The 18,411-nt window shown below is 39.7% G+C and overlaps 1 protein-coding gene across 3 annotated transcripts in view; it reads right to left on the bottom strand.

Moving 5' to 3' along the window:
* Positions 1-4,916: 4,916 nt before the first annotated feature.
* Positions 4,917-18,411, bottom strand: part of csk (C-terminal Src kinase) — a 138,205-nt gene continuing 124,710 nt past the window's right edge. For all 3 annotated transcript variants that reach the window (XM_072282747.1, XM_072282746.1, XM_072282745.1), the window contains 5 exons: positions 17,311-17,401; positions 14,530-14,603; positions 13,462-13,657; positions 10,716-10,802; positions 4,917-5,719 (listed from right to left, as the gene is read on the bottom strand). In XM_072282747.1, coding sequence (XP_072138848.1) covers positions 5,537-5,719; positions 10,716-10,802; positions 13,462-13,657; positions 14,530-14,603; positions 17,311-17,401 — 631 coding nt within the window. In that variant the 3' untranslated portion in view covers positions 4,917-5,536. The remainder of the gene's footprint in view (positions 5,720-10,715; positions 10,803-13,461; positions 13,658-14,529; positions 14,604-17,310; positions 17,402-18,411) is intronic.

The raw sequence follows: 18,411 nt of genomic DNA, 5'->3' as shown, positions 1-18,411 counted from the left end.
CTGTTGGGAAACGCTTCAAACTTGACACTCACATATGCAGGATTATCAATGCAAGAAAAAAAAACAAATAGCATAAGACTGGCGTGGGCAAAATAGAAAACCCCTTGGTTCTCAGTCTTATGAGAAATGCAAACACCTAATTTTACTTCTGCAACTGCACTCTACTATGAGCCAGCCAAGTTTGTTCAACAATTTGCTGATGCAAAAATCAGGGGATATTTGTGCTGTTTTTCAGATTGTTAGGTCTCTGCAGCTCCTCCAATGTACATTAGGTTCTGCAAAAGAGATGAATATACATGTTACATTTATTGTATATCAAAACATAGTGAAATGCGTCACTTATGTCCATGACCAACACAGTCTGAGGTTTGTGCTGGGGGCAGCCTGCAAGTATTGCCATGCTTCTGCTGACAACATAGTAGAGCCACAACAGCGGCGAGAATTGAACCCCAATTTTAGTGAGTGAAATGAAACATCAGTACACTTCCTTTGCTAGTGATAAATTGATTTAATTCTCTAATGGAAGAATAGGTTTCTGCAATATCACCAGCAGTTAGATTGATGCTGGTTTTAATTTCTAGATCCATTTAAGTTATTTTGAATTCCCTCACTGCCCTGGTGAGATTTGAAAACCTCAGGATTTCTAATATTGTATACCAGCATGATGTCTGTTAGTTTAATGTGTAGATTGAAAATTTATTTTTCTGAATGCGGAAATGAACTATCTTTTAAAAAATTTTAATTACGTTGTGAAATAGTTTTACTCCTACACACCTAGACTAGTCTACCCTGGCATAAAAAAATCTCATTCCATTGCAAGCTGGGAAGACATTACATTAGGAATATGTTCTTTATTCCTCTATGCACTTTTTCCAGGGTGCAAGCATTCAACCTTGATTCAGATGATGGGTCTTTGAACCAAGACATTAATTGGTCCTCTCTCCACAGATGTGGTCATACCTGCTGAGTGTTTCCAAATTTTATTGTTTTTATTTCAGCATCTGCGGTTTCCCCCACTCACCCTCTTATTTTCCTTATGATGACACTCAGAGGGCTGGTGCTCAAGGTTTAACCTAGGATTGGGCAGTAGGGGTTGGTTGTCAAGGTGCATTGGAACCTATCCCAGTAGTGATGAGTTCAAGAGAGCCCTGTGAATATACACTAACATATCAACAGGGTAGGCAGGTGCTTTTCCTGCTCAATTTGGGGTTTCTATGGCAATCAGTTTTTGCAGTCTGTCATTTTCCTGGCAGAAGGTTGCAAATCAACTCCACTAGTATCAGCAATGTTTCTCACCCAACGTGGGTCATTTCGAGGGCAATTAAAACACAGCACTACTCAATTTAATAACCACAATCAGCACCCTTTTAACTACAATAAATCCAACCAACCAATGTAACAAACTGAATAGGCAGGATATTAAGTACTGTTATGTTTTACAGAAAAAGACCTTCATGGGATTCTCACAGTAGAGCTTATAAGCAAGAGAGTTGATCTAATCTGTATAACATATGTCGCATGCAGCTTGCCAGCACCTTCAACCGAGGCCTTATGCCATTATTCAGCAAGAAATTGTTCAAGTGAAATGCTTATTTACAGGAAAACCTGGATATCAGGGAAATTCATATATTTAATTTGTTTTGCTCCAGATTTCAGCATCTGTAGTCTCTCTCTCTGGAATTCAGGAGGAAAAAATGGTCAGATATTATTTTGCAAAGAATCAAGGCCGAATATCTATACAGAAACCATTTCACATTACTTGTACAGTTTGCTCTTAGAGTATAGACTAGCAAGGAAGCATGAATTATACCTTCCCACATACTCCAAGTAATTACAAATCGCAATTCAGAACATGACAGGAGGGCCAGATTATACATTTCCCTTCTCTGATGGTGCACTATTATCTGTAGAATCCATACTTAAATACAGATCCACAAAGTGAATTTTAATGGGATGTCTTAAAATTTCATTTACTATTCAGGATCACTAAGATAATGTTCTCAAAATTAAAGGAAGAGTCCCATTTCAGCAGACTAAGATTCCTTTCAACTAGGTTTGCTGTCTTGCCAAACGCAAATACCATTTAAAAACATTGCCCAAGATAAACACATTTTGTAACTGCATTACTCTATCATAATAAAAGGATCTACGATGCATGGATTTCATTTCTGCATTTGTTGTTTTTAAATTCCCTTACTATGAATTCCATAGTTCACCTACGATTGTCAAATTAAGTTAAATTTTGGTTTGTTTTGCTGTGAGACAAACAGAATGGGCTTGATGGGCTGAATATCCCCACACACTTTAGCTGCATAATATTGTTAACCTGAGTGACTGGCAGATACCAGGTAACGTTCGTGTTATGCTTGGTGTAGTTCGTACTTAAACAAAAACCCATTTATGAAGTGCTGGGAGAACAAACTCTTGGCCATCCTTTAGCTCTTCTGGCCTGTGGCTGCTTGTAGAGAATTTTTATGTGGGAAATTTCACAGCCAATTCAAATACTTCTGCCAATTAACACAAACATTTTAATAAGTTATCTATAAAGTAATAAAGAGTGGGAAACCTATTGAGCTCAAGCTCACCCAGCCAGATCATGCATCACAATTAATTACCAAATAAGAACAACCAAGCTCAGCTTGGATCCAAATAACCTTGTGGTTTCAATGTGCAAATATAGCATTTAGAAAATTGAGATCTAACTGTTCAACTGGATCTGAAAACCACTGACTGAATCAGGCATCCAAGTTACCTCGTGTATAAGCTGACCCAGTGACTGTGTGTAAAGATTCTATAATAAACATGGGGTAGTGTATTGCACTGGTTATATGGTTGGACTTGAAATACAGAAAACTGCAATAAAATAAGCTCAAAAAGGTAGCCTGAGAAATTGAAAACACATTTAAAAATAACAGTAAGAAAGGTCACAGTGTTATTGCATTAAAACAATGCAAGAAATAAAATTAGCTTTCATTAGTTTTCATTTAAAAATGTTAATAAATTCAAAGCATTTGACAGGATAGTTACACTTAAGGGCATGATTTAAAAAAAAAAGCTCAGATAGCAGAGTTGTTTAAAATAGAACACCATGATAAATTTTAGAAAGAATACTAGAAATGAAAACATGGCTACTGACAGAACTACCTAACCTGTTTATCAACCATTACTAGTGTAGTGATGAGTGCAGCTTTACAAGCAATAAGAATTTGACTTTTCCCATTCCAGACACTCCACCAAATTCCAAAGCTCACTAAGTGAAGGTTACACAGTTAAAGAAATAGAGCAAGTTTTAACCAAGTGACAAGAGAAAGGAATTCTGATTAAAGGCTGCAAGCATGGATTGTGGAATTCCAAGGATCATATCTTTTATTCTAGTTCATTGACATGCAGACCATAACACTTACTGTTCAATCTACTGATAGCTCCAACTTGGACTTCAGACTAAGCAATTATTTACCCTCAGTACAATTTAACTGGAGCTTATTTTAGTCAAGACAGCAAAATTAGTTCTAGATATCATGCAGCTTTACTTTCAGCCACTTTTTTTTAAAACAATCCAGAATACAAGTCAGAATTGCTGCACCTCATTCCAGAATCCACTTTTTCCTGTGACTCGTATGCATAGCAGAAGGCCATCACAAACATGAGAAAATCTGCAGATGCCTCTCTCCTGACCTTCACTGTTTCTTGCTTGCCTCTGGGTCCCCTCTTCTTTCCCTTCCTCTTATTGTCCACTCTCCTCTCAGATTTCTTTCTTCTACAGCCCTTGACCTTTCCACCCACCTGGCTTTACCTATCATCTTCCAGCTAGCCTCTTTTCCCTCCCATCTTCTTATTCAGGCATCTCCCCCTTTCCCTCTCAGTCTTGATGAAGGGACTCTGCCCAAAATGTCAACTGTTTACGCTTTTCCATAGATGCTGCCTGACCTGCTGAGTTCCTCCAGCATTGTGTGTGTGTAGCAGAAGGCTATATTGTCTTCAAGTGTAGGATTTGATCTTGCTGTCATTCTTTGCCAGAAAAAAAAACAGCTTATACGATGACCTCTAGAACCAGCAGCACTTCAATAGTCCCTTTAGATACTTAGGTAAATATAAAGCCAAATTATTCAAAAACACCTTTGAACATGTGTTTTTTTGAATTTTGTTCTCAGAAATGTTACTTACCATTTCTCTCTGCTGAGGACTGGAATAAAACAATCATAATCATTGCATCTGAGTTGTACAGAGAAAATGTCTTGCAGATCCCCACAGATTAATGAGACATTGATAAGACTATCAGCACAGCCAAATCTGCCATGTTCACCTGATGTGGGGAGAGACAAATTCCCACCCATATCTCAAATAATCATGCGAAAATAAAATTCCCTTCAAAACCATTGCCTTGAAGCTTGACTTTTCATTCGATTATACAGTATTAAAATATTGTTGGTCCAATCATCAAATGAACTGATGCTGCAGAATGCACTCCCATCATCCAAATGAACATTATTGAGTTGCTTTATCTTCCCCTACAACTTGTGCTTTACTTAACAAATAAACATAAATCACTTGTGACATCTCCAATGCAGCTGTGCAATTAACTACCTTTATTTCACATCTCATGTTGCATATGTACCTTTGTCAGCCACAAGCACCGCTGACTTTGTCTACTGGTGAAGAATCAGAAATTTGTAATTCTGCCATATACAAACAAGCCTGGAGTAAAATACTTGGAATAAAACATGAATTCAATTTCTGGTTATATTTCAGCACCTGTTAACAGCCATCTGCAACAACAGAGAAAAGTTGAGAGTCCAGTCAAGCCATTCCAGTACCCTCTCAGTTGATGTCCAATGAGGCTACATTGGGTTAAGACAAATACAGCAGGAATATTTATTCTTCCAAATTTATAAATCTAAATTAAAACGTAACAGCCATTTAGAAATGGTCATATGGAATGGTTTATTTCATTATTTTAATCTCAGTCTTGGCAGCTAAAATGAGTGTAACGCACTGACAGAAATGAATACTTCCCACACTACATGCAATGAGTTTACTTCAAATCAGTGGAGCATTACGGAACATAAAACTGAAAATCCATTTTCCTTTATAAAAACTACAAGTATTTAAAAAAAAATCTGGCTAAGCAAATTTAGATGGGAAAGCAAAAAACCCCAGAGAACTGTGTTATGTTGGTTAAGAGATAACTCATCACTAGATCTCATTTTGACTCATTTGGTCGAACAAATGTCACAGAGTATAGATAAGCAAATAAGCACCGTCTTTTGGCTGGAGGCACTTGGCACAAAACAAAGACCACAACAACTGAGGAGTCCTGACAAAGATGAGTAAGCATGCTTTTTAAAATCGGGATAAGGGGATACTGTGCTGCCGCAGTACACAACTCAGGGATAGACAGGGAGGATGAAACACAAGGCCATGATATGAGGAGTTCATTTTTTTTTTAAAGGTTGCTTTGTAAAAGTCTCAGCACTCTTGGTTCAATATTGAGCAGTTTATTTTTTCAAAAGAAAAAGTTCCATGGCATTCTGGACTGTCACAGGCGCATTTCCTTAGTTCTGATTTCCTGCAACATAGCTCTCAACTGATTGAAGGTAGGTCTTCGACCAGGGTCCAGTTCCCAGCACAGTTTCATCAACTCGTAAACAGAAGGTGAACACCCATCAGGTGGATCCATTTTGTAACCCTTCTCGACACGAGGAACCACGTCTTTCAGAGGCTAATGGATTAAAAAAAAATCATTATGGACCGGACTGTAAATATCCATCAGCAGACTTCTCCACTTCAAAGGACGTCTGTAGTCTGGATTTCAAAATACTATTCCAAAACCAGCTGTCACACACCATATCACCTTTATCAATTTACCCCATTTCTCACCACAAACTGAGAGAATTTCTACATAAAATACAAAGCACAAGGAACCAAGAGAGGGGGAAGAAAAAACAAATTTAGTCTGAAGTTCAATCAGAAAACAATTTTACACTAACCAGTTCTTTGTGACACTGAACATCAAATGGTTACAATTTTAATGTGGATAAAACAAAAGTTTATCCATCCATAAATGGAATCTACTTCAAATTTAAGATCAAGTAGAATTAAATGGCAATAATAGAGCTGTAAGTTTTATGTGATTGTACCAATACAGTTCATTTAAAATCAGTTAAAAATTAAATAGATTTTAAACAATTTATGCCCTGTGCAAAGCAACAGCCGGGTTAATATCAGCTCTACCCATACAACTGATCACAAGGCAGTTCAAATTACTCACCAATAAATTCCACTAATTGACTTAATTTTCAGGCCTTTGAAAATTAAAGTGCTTTTCTTTTGCATGAATATTTTAAATAATCTTCAAATTTATGTAACATCTGTTGTAATAGCACAGGAAGATCAATCTGTACATATATTTTAATGCAATTTTAAGTTCCTAAATATTGCAGAATTTAAAGTGGATTAATAATCTGATTATAACTATTCATTTTTATCAAAGTCTATTAAACTACACTCAAACACAAAGGAACAATTGTTTGTAAATGTAAATTGTAACATGCTGGATTAAGTTATGCACTTGAAAGTTATAGAAGCAGTTTGAATGAAAAGTTATCTTAAAATAGGTGCAAATTCTTTTTGTTTGACCACTTTCCTCTATAGCCCTGCATTCACCTCAATCCTTTCCAGAATTTAGCTCAGTTTTTCTACTCAATTCCACTATACCCTAACATTATTTTAAAAATGCAAGTTATCAATGCCAACAAAAGGTGTGAATAAACAGCATGTGCTGCACATTCAGTGACAGTTTGCCTGATAAATGAAAACATAATAGTAGTGTTATGAAATACCACATGATAATTAACAAAATTATAAATTGCTAATTTGAAATACACATTGTGCCAAGCTATTTAACTATTAAGGCAGATACACATTTCAAGGTTACAGAGAATATTGATTTTTCCCTTCTCAGCAGAAAGCACACTACCACCATCCTCCAACAATCACAGAACCACAATCTTGTCCTTCAGGTGACCTGATCAGGTTTTAAAACCAATCAATTGTCCTTGGGGACAGTAAAATTTTATGCAGAATGGAATGGTACAAATAATAGTTTATTTTACCTTTCCAAGGGCAATTTTGGTAGAATCCTCCCTTTCAATTATTGCAAGCTAATCATGTCAGATGGAAAATCTAAGCAGGGAAGGTGGGTGGGGGAGGAGGGGGGGGAGACACACACACACACACACACACACACACACACACACACACTCTGGTGGCACCAACAGCTGCTACCTCACAGCTCATGACCTGGTTTGAATCCTGCCCTCCCATGTCGTGTTAGGTTTGCACATTCTCCCTATGACCATGTGGGTTTCCACCTGGTCTTTAACCACAATTGAAGCTAGAATGGGCTGATAGTTAAACTGGCTAATTTAAATTGCCTTTAGTGTCTAGACAAGTGGAAGAATTGATGGAAAGGTGGGGAAAATAAAAATCAGATTAATGTAAATTGATCATTAGCTGGTGTAGACTTGGTGGCCCCAAAGACCTGCTTCCTTGCTGTAACACATGAAAATTGTCAAGATAAAACAAAAACTCATTTTTCAAGGACACTCCATGACTTGTTAATAAATGATTCACAAGCAAAAATAAATTTCCATTGCAAATTACCAGATGTTTCCACAATTCATGCACATCAAAGCAAATTGTTTCACGGAATCACATTCAGAAAAAGGACAGCAAAGAACCAGGATGCAAATCTCATGGGCTTGGTATTTAGGAATTTGTTAAGGAGAAAACTTATATTTCTGTACTCCTCACAATCTCTACTCTGACTGAGATGTCAAATCATTGAGTCCATTCAGCCACTATTCAGAAATTTGTCATCACAAAGGAAATAGCCTTAGCTGTGATTTTATAAATGGTGGAATGAACTTACTGGACTCTTTGGCCCAATCCAACTGTTCTTTTGGTAAATATATGTAAGGCATCAATGGCAGTTTTTTGAGCATAAAGCTACATGTTAAAATTTCAGATAGCACGATGAATTTCTGTATAAAAACAAAACCATCTCCCATTTAGGAAATGCTTAAAAGCTAATTTGATTAGCTTTTCAAATGCTACGTGCTTGCGTAAATACAAATATTTTACCAGAATTAATAGTCTAGATGACAAGGAATATGGTACTTCAGCTACCCCTACGATATATTAACTTGCTATCATAATTTTATAGGGATTCAATGAAGCATTAGCAATAGGTTCCAATACCTAAAACTTGCATTATCTCACCCAGGAGTGACTTTCGAACACAAACAGCTCCAGAACAGTAAATGGGACACTGAACAGTGACGTCTGATCGTAACTACAGGAATGTGGATTCAGGTGATCACAGGGTCAGACTTGCTGTCATCTCCTACCAAGCCAGTTGGAGACACACTCTCCTCTTCACAAAGTCACAAGTCATGTAACATGTGGCTTTACTCTTGCTGACAGCCAATCAGCTATGCAACAGTGACAATTACAAAGGCAGTCAATTATGGTAGGACACAAGAAGCAAAAAAAATTGCACAAGAGGAAGTCGGGAAAGTGCTACGTGCATAATACTTGTTCACTTTGTGCCATGTGGTATTTCTGCAGAGGAACTTAAATATACTCAAAATGGAGTATGCAAACAAGTGCTATAAATATGTTAATTTTCCCCTTGCATCTGATGCAAGGCAGTAAATTGCTACTTCCTCTTATATCAGTGACATCCTTCCACCCTTCCCAGAGTAATTTAAATATTATGGTTACCAACAGCAAGGCATGGCAGCAATTAGAAGTCTTAATGCCAACATGTCAACGAAGTGTTTCACAAGAGACTGGGGAAGGGGGGATGATAGGGGAGGAAAGAAGATGCACCAGCTCACTCACTGATTAAAACACCAACACCTTTTCCTTCACAAACAAGAGAAAATCTGCAGATGTTGGAAATCCAAGCAACACACACAAAAATGCTGCAGGAACTCAGCAGGCCAGGCAGTATTTATGAGAAAAAGCATAGTGGACATTTCAGGTCAAAACCATTGGCAAGACTGCAGAAAAAATGCTGAGGAATAGATTTAAAAGGTGGGGTGAGGGAAGCGAGAAACAAAAGGTGATAGGTGAAATCTGGAGGGGGAGGGATGAAGCAAGGAGCAGGGAAGTTGATTGGTGAAAGAGACAGAAGACCATGGAAGAAAGAATAAATGAGGGGGTGGGCTGCACCAGAGGGAGGCGAAGTGGTCTCCTAATCCAGTGTGGCCTCCTGTATATCAGTGAAACTCGACTTAGATTGCGATACCGCCTCGCCGGGCATCTACGCTCCATCCACCAGAACAAGTGGCATCTCACAGTGGCCACCCATTTTAATTCCACTTCACATTCTCATTCCGACATGTTCACCCATGACCTTCTGCGTCGTCAGGACAAGGCCACGCTTAGGCTGGAGGTGGCATGAACATTGATTTCTCAAACGTCTAGTAATGCCTACCCACCCCGCCCCCCACCAGTTTCCATCCCCTTTTCCCTCTCTCATGTAATCTTGCCCACACATTGCCTCCCTCTGGTACTCTTCCCCCCCCCCCCACTTTTTCTTTCTTCCATGGCCTTCTGTCTCTTTCACCAATCAACTCCCCAGCTCTTTGCTTCATGCCTCCCCCTCCAAGTTTCACTTATTGCCTGGCATTTCTCACTCCCCTTCCCCCACCCTTCAAATCTACTCCAACTTTTTGTCTCCAGCCCTGCCCAAGGGTTTCAGCCCGAATCGTCGACTGTGCTTTTTCTCCCATAGATGCTGCCTGGACTGCTGAGTTCCTCCAGCCTTATGTGTGTGTTGCACACATCTATTTGATTTAAAATATAGCCATTTTTTATTAGTAAGGATGCTACAGGTTATGGAGAGAAGGCAGGAGAGTAGGGCTGAGAGGGAAAATAAATCGACCATGATCAATGGCAGAGCCTACTCGATGGGCTAAAAAGACTAATTCCGCTCCTATGCCTTATTGTCTTTTACTACGTGCATCATACACTGAAAAGCCAAAAGAAGGCAGCTGATAGGAAACACCACAATATGCAAATAAGATTATACTTAGATCAGTTTTGAAAGGTCTGGCATAGCCTTCTCACTGTTAAATTCTGTAATTTTCATCTGACAACTAGCCCACACATCTCAAATACAACAAAGGGCACAAGTTCAAGCAGCATTACAATAAAAGTTCCATTTGGTGGAATGAACCCTGACTGGCCCAATTTAACACCAGAGCTACACGTGCCAGACATACAGCAAAGGAGTGCAAGACTGAATGCTGATTTCAGCTGTTGCCACCTTCTGCAGCATCAGATCTGTCAATGGTTGAACTCAGCCGGAATAAATCCTCGATTCATCTGGCTTAGAGAGAAAAAAAATACTGACCAGTGCCCAAGCAGGATTTCTGCATCATGTAATATGGCAATCTGTTTTAATCAACTTAATACTTTGACATCATATATTTTACCTTCAAAAATAATTAATGGCACAAAAGAATTTTACAATTAGATGACTTATGAATTATAACTAATTATAAATGATTTATATTGATAGATGTGGTTATAACTATTAATACACAATTCTATTTGTTCTTTTGCTTCCCAGAGTCCACTTTTTAAAAAAGTACACACATGCATAACTTTGCCTTTAAATGGAAAAGTAGTAAATTTTTACATACCATTCTGGGATAAGGCACTCGCCCAAAAGAGTAAATTTCCCATAGAAGAATCCCATAACTCCAAACATCTGATTTAGTAGAAAAATTCTGCAAACAAAATAAAATGTGTCATTCTCACACATTTTAGGCTTCTCTTAACTGTTCACCTGGCTCATGAACTCTCAAACTAACAGATTTGAGTGCACAACGGCAGAGTTGCTCTAATGAGTGACTCAGGTTCAGTGAGGGTTCTTTGTCTGCTGCTTGTGTGGAATTTGAAGAAACCGTGTGGGTTTTCTCCCACATTTAACACAGAGGTTCATGAGCCACTACAGCTGAGGGAAGTTGGTGGGAAATAAAATGGGACTAAGGTAGAGTTAGTGTGAATGGATTCTCGATGGGCAGTGTGGAATCAGTGGGCTGAAAGGCGTTTTCATGCTGTATCACTCTATACACAAGGAAGCACATCTGCCAATATTTTGCAGTTGTGTTATTTCATAAATATTAGGAACTATACAGAATCAAAATTATGTTGGGTCCATCCATCTCGGTAGGTGCCACGGTGGCATAGCAATAACCGTGACGCTATTGTACCTTGTGGGGGTCAAAGTCCAGAGTTCAATCCCAGTGGCCTCAATCGCAAGTTTTTACTTCCTACCCAAGGAATGTGTGGGTGTTCTCTGGGTCCTTCCAGTCTCCCCCCACATTCTAAAGTAATACTGGCTAGGTTCATTAGCCATTGTAAATTGTCCCGTGATTATGATGACGACGACGACGACGACATCGACTCAGACCTGAGAGGCCAGCATCGGGTATTTTCATGCCTTACAATGCGCAGTTCGAAAGGCCGTGTGGGGCGCCACTCCTCGCACAGACATTTCGCAGTATTATTTTACGAGGCCGAGTTGCGAGCTCGACATCAACCCGACGCGGATGGAGAGCGCGCACGGGGGTGGTCTGTCACTGGATGGAACTCGGGAACCTCCATTCTCCAGCCCGGCACTGTTCTCACTGCGCCACCAGCTAACCTATTAGTTCAGGGTTAAATGGGGGTTGTTGGACGTTGCTGTGTGGTGCAAAGGGCCTATTCCTTGCCCGATCTCTAAATTAAATAAATAGAACACACTTTCTTCAAAGTATTGAATTGACTGGGCATAGTGAACATCGACATTCATACCAACACTTGCAGTTCCTGAATTTGACAAGTCTCCAAGATAACACCCCCTCACACAGAAATTTAGCCCCACTGGCATTTATACTACAGCTCCAAATTTCTTTAAGGCCTCCCAATTTCCTCCTCCTTCCAAGATGCCCCCCCATGAAGTTCTTAGTCAAATGCTCATTTTACATGCAGCTTCATTTCACATTGTTTGGGAACATCCCTGCTGAGAATAAGGTGCTGTACTCTACAAAAGCAAGTTTTCTCAGTTCAACATTGGTTTTGTATTTCAGCCAAAGACAAATAACTGCACACAAGCCCAAACTTTCAAGCGATTACCTCCGAGACAGCTCCCTGTTTAGAAATACAATTATATTGCTATTATTTTGTGAAAATACTTTGAAATTACAGGCAGCCATATGCGTAAGTCAGTTCAGGAGTAATTCCAGGCTCTCCAATGCTAAATAATGAAAAAGCCAGGATGGAATAGAACAAATCCAGTTCCACGGCTTCAGAGCAAATGGAATTAAATAGCAACTATTTTTTCTTTAGGTCACTGCACTATCTCATTTATGAACCATTATAAAGGAGAGAGAGGGAGAGTGTGTGTGGCATCATTTTATCATCACCAGCAGCTATACTTATTTAAGCCCTGCAAACATGAAGCCAAGCCTCTTCTCCACACAAAAAAGCACAACTTGATAAAAGTTGTTTCCTAGGTACCTTGATAAAGTTGATGACTAGCTTCCTCTTATGCACCAATGCGTTACATTGCTTTTGTTTCTAAGAAATGTACAGCTGTTGAGCAAAGTTGAAAAGTACTCCCTTCCAAGTAACACTGCTCAAGTGATTCAGGAATTGAAGCTTATCTCCCAGCACAATTACATCATCTTGGCCACACGTAAATCCTTTTCTGGAGGTATAATTTTATGTTTCAAGGACCAGCATGCAAGTACCTTCACAAAGGTGGCATGATAACACCTCTACTACATTACAAGTTTTCATAGGTTTGGCGTGTCACCATAAAGCTTGAGCAACTTCTCTTTATGCACAGTAAAGAGTAACTTAATTAGTTGCATTATGGGCTGATATGAAAGCACCAATTCGCAGGGATGGAAGTATCTACAAAGAGTGGTGGATACAGTCCAGTCCATCTCAGGTAAAGCTCTCCCCACCGTTGAGCTCATTTACACAAAAGAAAGCAGCTTCCACCATCCAGGCTATGCTCTCTTCTTGCCACTGCCATCAGACAGATTTATAGAAGCCTCAGGTTCCACACCACCAGGTTCAGATACAGTTATTACCCTACAACATCATCAGGTTCCTAAGTCGGTGTGGATAACTTCACGCACAAGTCAACCATTTCAAAGACTCTCTACAACTCGTGTCTCAAGTGCTTTTTACCTTCTTTTGCACATTAGTTTGTCAGTCTTTTTGTATAGTTTTTCACAATTTCTATTTAGCTTCCTGTAAATACCTTCAAGACAATGAATCTTAAGATATGGTAACATATATGCATTTTGATAATAACCTTTACTTTGACTACGTTGACGTTGAAGGACATGAATCAAGAAATCTATAAAATATGATTATACATTTTTATTTTACCTTTTCTTTAAGAGCTTCAGGCGCAGTCCATTTTACTGGCAGCTTCCCGGTGTCTTGCGTAGATGAAGCTTCTTTTGTAAGACCAAAATCACTAACTTTAGCTATGTTATCCTCAGAGACCAAAACATTACGAGCGGCTAAATCCCTATGTACAAAATTATTTGCTTCCAGGTATTCCATTGCTTCACAGACATTACTAAAAAAGACAAAAAAAGTCTTGATATTTAACATGGTATTAATATTGGAAATTTTAGTTTTGAAAGGCAAAATATTTTGTGACTTTTGTTGACAAGATATGGGCATCACCGGCAAGATGCACATTATGACTGGCCCCCAAACCCAGGAGCTTGCTAAGCCAGCGGTCAGTTAAGTCAACCACATAGAGGCACATCGCGGCAAATTGGTAAGAATAACAAACTCTTTTCCCCGAAGGATATGAACTAACAAGGTGCATTTTAATTAAAGTCTGCACTTTCATGGTCACTATTAGTAATAGTGCTATTTTTATTTCCCCAATTGTTTTGCATTTACCAGTTGCTTTTGTTTTTCTCTGCATTAACTCCAAAGGATTTAGGTATTTTTTAACCACTGTTCATGTCTAAGTGTATTCACTTGGTAGTGAAAAACATACTTAATAACCTACTTATCAGTACTATTCAGTTCCCCCTACATTGACTGCACATAAGGAAATTTGAAACTTATTAGTAAATTTCATAACAGAGGTCTGTTGGTTTGAGATGTACAGGCAATCCCTCAATGTTCCAGGTGGAATTCTGTATGTAACACTGAGCTGTTAACATTTACAGTTACAAAGTTGTAAATATTTCTATTTCAACAAAAGATCGAGCACACATTGTCATCCAAGACAAATACTTTCAAATATTGATTCGAGTAGTGTAGGTCCAATCATCACTCATTGAGCTACTAAGAGTAACAGTTATTGAGTGCCCCAGCTCTTTACTTTGCCCTTTTTCAGTTACTGCTTGGTGTGTTGCAGCATTTCTACAACTTTACTTTCATCCCTATTATTTAAAATGCAAACTAGACCACCTGATTCACAATACTCACATGGAAAACTTTAGTAAACAATCTCCACCAAGAACAGATCTTCCTCGTGATCTTAGGTAGTCCACCAAACTTCCCTGAGTAATGAAGAAATTTCATTAAATTTAAGTGCAAGTGCCTTTATTTTGAAAATTTCCATGATAAAGACTGGGATTTGATGCTACTCGGAACCACTAGACAAAAGGGCAGAATTAGGCCATTCGGCCCATTGAAGCTGCTCTGCCTTCCATCATGGCTAATACATTAACCTTCTGAACCCCATTCTCCTGCCTTCACACTGTAAACTTTGATGCCCTTACTAATCGAGAATCTATTACTCTCCACTTTAAATATACCATATAAATATCCCATTGCTGCCTGTAGCAATGAATTCCACAGATTCCTACCACCCTGGCTAAAGAAGTTCCTCATCTCTGTTGTAAAGAGACATCCCTCTATTCTAGGGCACCATGCTAGCACATAATGGTTAGCGTGACATTATTGCAGCTCAGGGGCGTCAGAGTTCGGAGTTCAATCCAGCGTCCTCTGTAAGCAAGATTGTATGTTCCTTCCGTGTGCACGTAGGTTTCCTTTGGGTGCACTTCTTTCCTCCCACATTCTAAAGAAGCACTAGTTAGTAGGATAATTGGTCACTGTAAATCATCCTGTGATTAGGCTAAGGCGGGGTGGGAAAATAAAATGGTGGGTTGCTGGGCTTGGCAGGCCGGAACGGCCTGTTCCACGCTATATTGCTGATATTCTGGGGGTGTGCGCTCTGGTTCTGGACTCTCCCACAGCAGGGAACATCCTCTACACATCGGCTCTACCTTAGAATCGATGCTACTGTGAACAACCCTAAATGACAATAAATAGTCTGAGGAGAAAGTAGAGACAGAACCAGAGTTGTGTGTTAAGGGTCACATATAATCTTACTGTCTTTTCAGTGAAAGAAATCTTTTAGTTAACCACATTTTTAAAGACAACTTGACAGGCTGAGTTAATTGTGTGAATTTAATCAGCTCATCTGCTATGGTGGGATTCAAATTAAGGACTCTGGATTAAAGTCCGAGCCCCTATATACCTGCCTTGCAACTTAACTAGCATGGAATCTTGTGGCAACCACTTCATGCACAGCAAGATCAAAGCAATGAACTTGCTGGAAAGAACATGGTAAAACAGTGAACTATGACAGAGGTTGCTATCAGTTATTAAACTGAGCACTCCAGTCACAATCTGAAAACAGTGGAGAGGAAAAGAATTAACCTCCCCATGTGAACGCTATGTCTCAAGAGTTAATATTTAGTATACAAGTTATTTTGGTGTGCAAACAATAAGCCTTTTCAGCATTTGAAATGCTGAAGTTGGTAAATATTTATAAATCCAAAATGTTATTGGCGTCATAAAATACAGTTCCTTCAACTGAATTAGTAATTGTTTTAGCATCATGGAAAAAGGGTGCATCAACACCAAAGGCTGATCATTCAAAAATAGAGTTACCACAAAAAGAAAAGTGCTTCGACCTGGTATCACAACAGGGGAAACAAAGTACTTCACTGTGAAAAGCAGAACCTCAATAAATGTACATTCGTTTAACTACTACTGAAAATTTCTTGGCAAGCAACCTTTAAAAGCTCACAAGTTTTGAAACTTTGTATACAAATGTGCAGATATTGGGGAATAAAAAGTTAATCCAGTAATTTTAAAGGGAGAATGCAAGGGGGGTGGGGAGCTGCAATTTGTATGTTAACTGACTCATTTCAACCACATAAATTAACTATATCATGTGCCACAAGTGCTTTGGTATCAAGTACGTACTTATTAGAAACCTCAACATATCACCGTCTAAGAATTTTTTGGAAACAAATTCATAGACAAGAGCGCAAACACGAGGAAATCTTCAGATGCTGGAATTTCAAGCAACACACATAAAAATTGCTGGTGAACGCAGCAGGCCAGGCAGCATCTCTAGGAAGAGGTACAGTCGGCGTTTCGGGCTGAGACCCTTTGTTAGGACTAACTGGAAGAAGAGCTAGAAAGAGATTTGAAAGTGGGAGGGGAAGGAGGAGATCCGAAATGATAGGAGAAGACAGGAGGCGGAGGGACGGAGCCAAGAGCTGGAAAGTTGATTGGCAAAAGGAATACGAGAGGATCATAGGACGGGAGGCCTAGGGAGGGGGGGGGAGGGGAGCCCAGAGGATGGGCAAGGAGTATAGTGAGAGGGATAAAGGGGGAAAAAGGAGAGGGAAAAGAAAAAAAAATAATAATAATAAATAAATAACAGATGGGGTATGAAGGGGGAGGTGGGGCATTAACAGAAGTTAGAGAAGTCAATGTTCATGCCATCAGGTTGGAGGCTACCCAGACGGAATACAAGGTGCTGTTCCTCCAACCTGAGTGTGGCTTTATCTTGACAGCAGAGGAGGCCGTGGATAGACATATCAGAATGGGAATGGGATGTGGAATTAAAATGTGTGGCCACTGGGAGATCCTGCCTTCTCTGGCGGACATTTTAATTCCTATCACTTCAGATCTCCCCCCCCCCCTCTGAAATTTCTTACCATCTTTTCTTTCAGTTAGTCCTGACGAAGGGTCTCAGCATGAAATGTCGACTGTACCTCTTCCTATAGATGCTGCCTGGCCTGCTGCGTTCACCAGCAATTTTTATTTGTGTTGCTTAAAGTTCATTCCATGCACATTAATAGCCTTGCAGGATAAAAGGATATATTGGATTGTGAAATCGCAAACTACACGTCTACTACAGTGATCAGTGCCAGTCCTTCATTCATCCGGTAATTAAATACCTACTTTTGCCATGTACTCTGTTACAATGTACAGTGAGCCACTTTCTTCCACGATGACACCCAGTAGTTGTACTAAGTTTTTGTGGCGAAGTTGCCTGTGTTAACAAGAAAGTTAATTTGGTACCTGCCTTTACATTAGAAAACTCAAAGTTTGAGCGACAACAATCAAGATTTCCTTTTTAAAAATTGAGTATTGTATGATGAAACAATACCCACTTATATTTTTATTGTTTAATACAAGAGACATTCAAAATGCTGTTACTAGAAGAAAAGTCTAAACAAATTGAGCTACTAGCCTTCAGGATCTCACTATTCCCACCATAAACTAGCCATTCATGTTTTGGTACTTGTCTTGTTACATACACCTGTTAGAGTGCATTCTCCAGTTACCTTATAAGGTAACTGTAGCCTTCAGCCAGGAGCAGATGTCATCAGGTGGTTCCCAACCTTCACCGAGTGTTTCGACCCTTAACCACGACACTCTCCAGTTGGTGGACCGGCAGTGATGGCCAAACCACTGCCCATCTGCTCCTGGCTTCCAGCTTCCCTCCTCTCACCTATTCCAAATCCAACAAGAGGCTCGTTCTGCCTCTTCCCCCATCCTACGAGCTGCTTGCATTTTCCTCCAGACCCAGATCTGACAACTGCCATGCTGATTTGGCTGGGAAACCTCTGCAGCCGATCTCCACAGGGAACAACCATTCCTGCCATCCCTTGTCTTTACACTCCTGCACTAAGGGCTGGTACTTCAAGGCCTTTCTCTCACGGGCCTCTTCCCATCTCTCCTCCCACGGCACAGTCACCTCAACCAGAATTATTTTCTTGTCTTTGGTTGACCACAGTACAATGTCCGGGCATAGGGTTGTGTGCACCACATCTGGGAACTGCAACCTCCTTCCCACATCGACCCTCATCTCCCAGGACTTGGCCGTTAGCAGCAGATTGGGCTTTGGTTGTTTGGTTACGAAAGGCCTGGCTCCCTCTTTGATGAAGGTGATGGCCTTCCTCAAATCTGTGCCAGCCGTCCTCTTCTTGCATCTCGCCCACTCCAGTTTGTTTTGAATATTTCAGAAGATAATTAAAGATACTCTATAAAAGTGTTAAA

Source organism: Mobula birostris, chromosome 18 (assembly GCF_030028105.1).
Source record: "Mobula birostris isolate sMobBir1 chromosome 18, sMobBir1.hap1, whole genome shotgun sequence".
In the NCBI taxonomy this organism is placed as follows: domain Eukaryota; kingdom Metazoa; phylum Chordata; class Chondrichthyes; order Myliobatiformes; family Myliobatidae; genus Mobula; species Mobula birostris.
The sequence above is the reverse complement of the archived record's forward strand: the minus strand, read 5'-3'. Positions and strand labels throughout refer to the sequence as shown.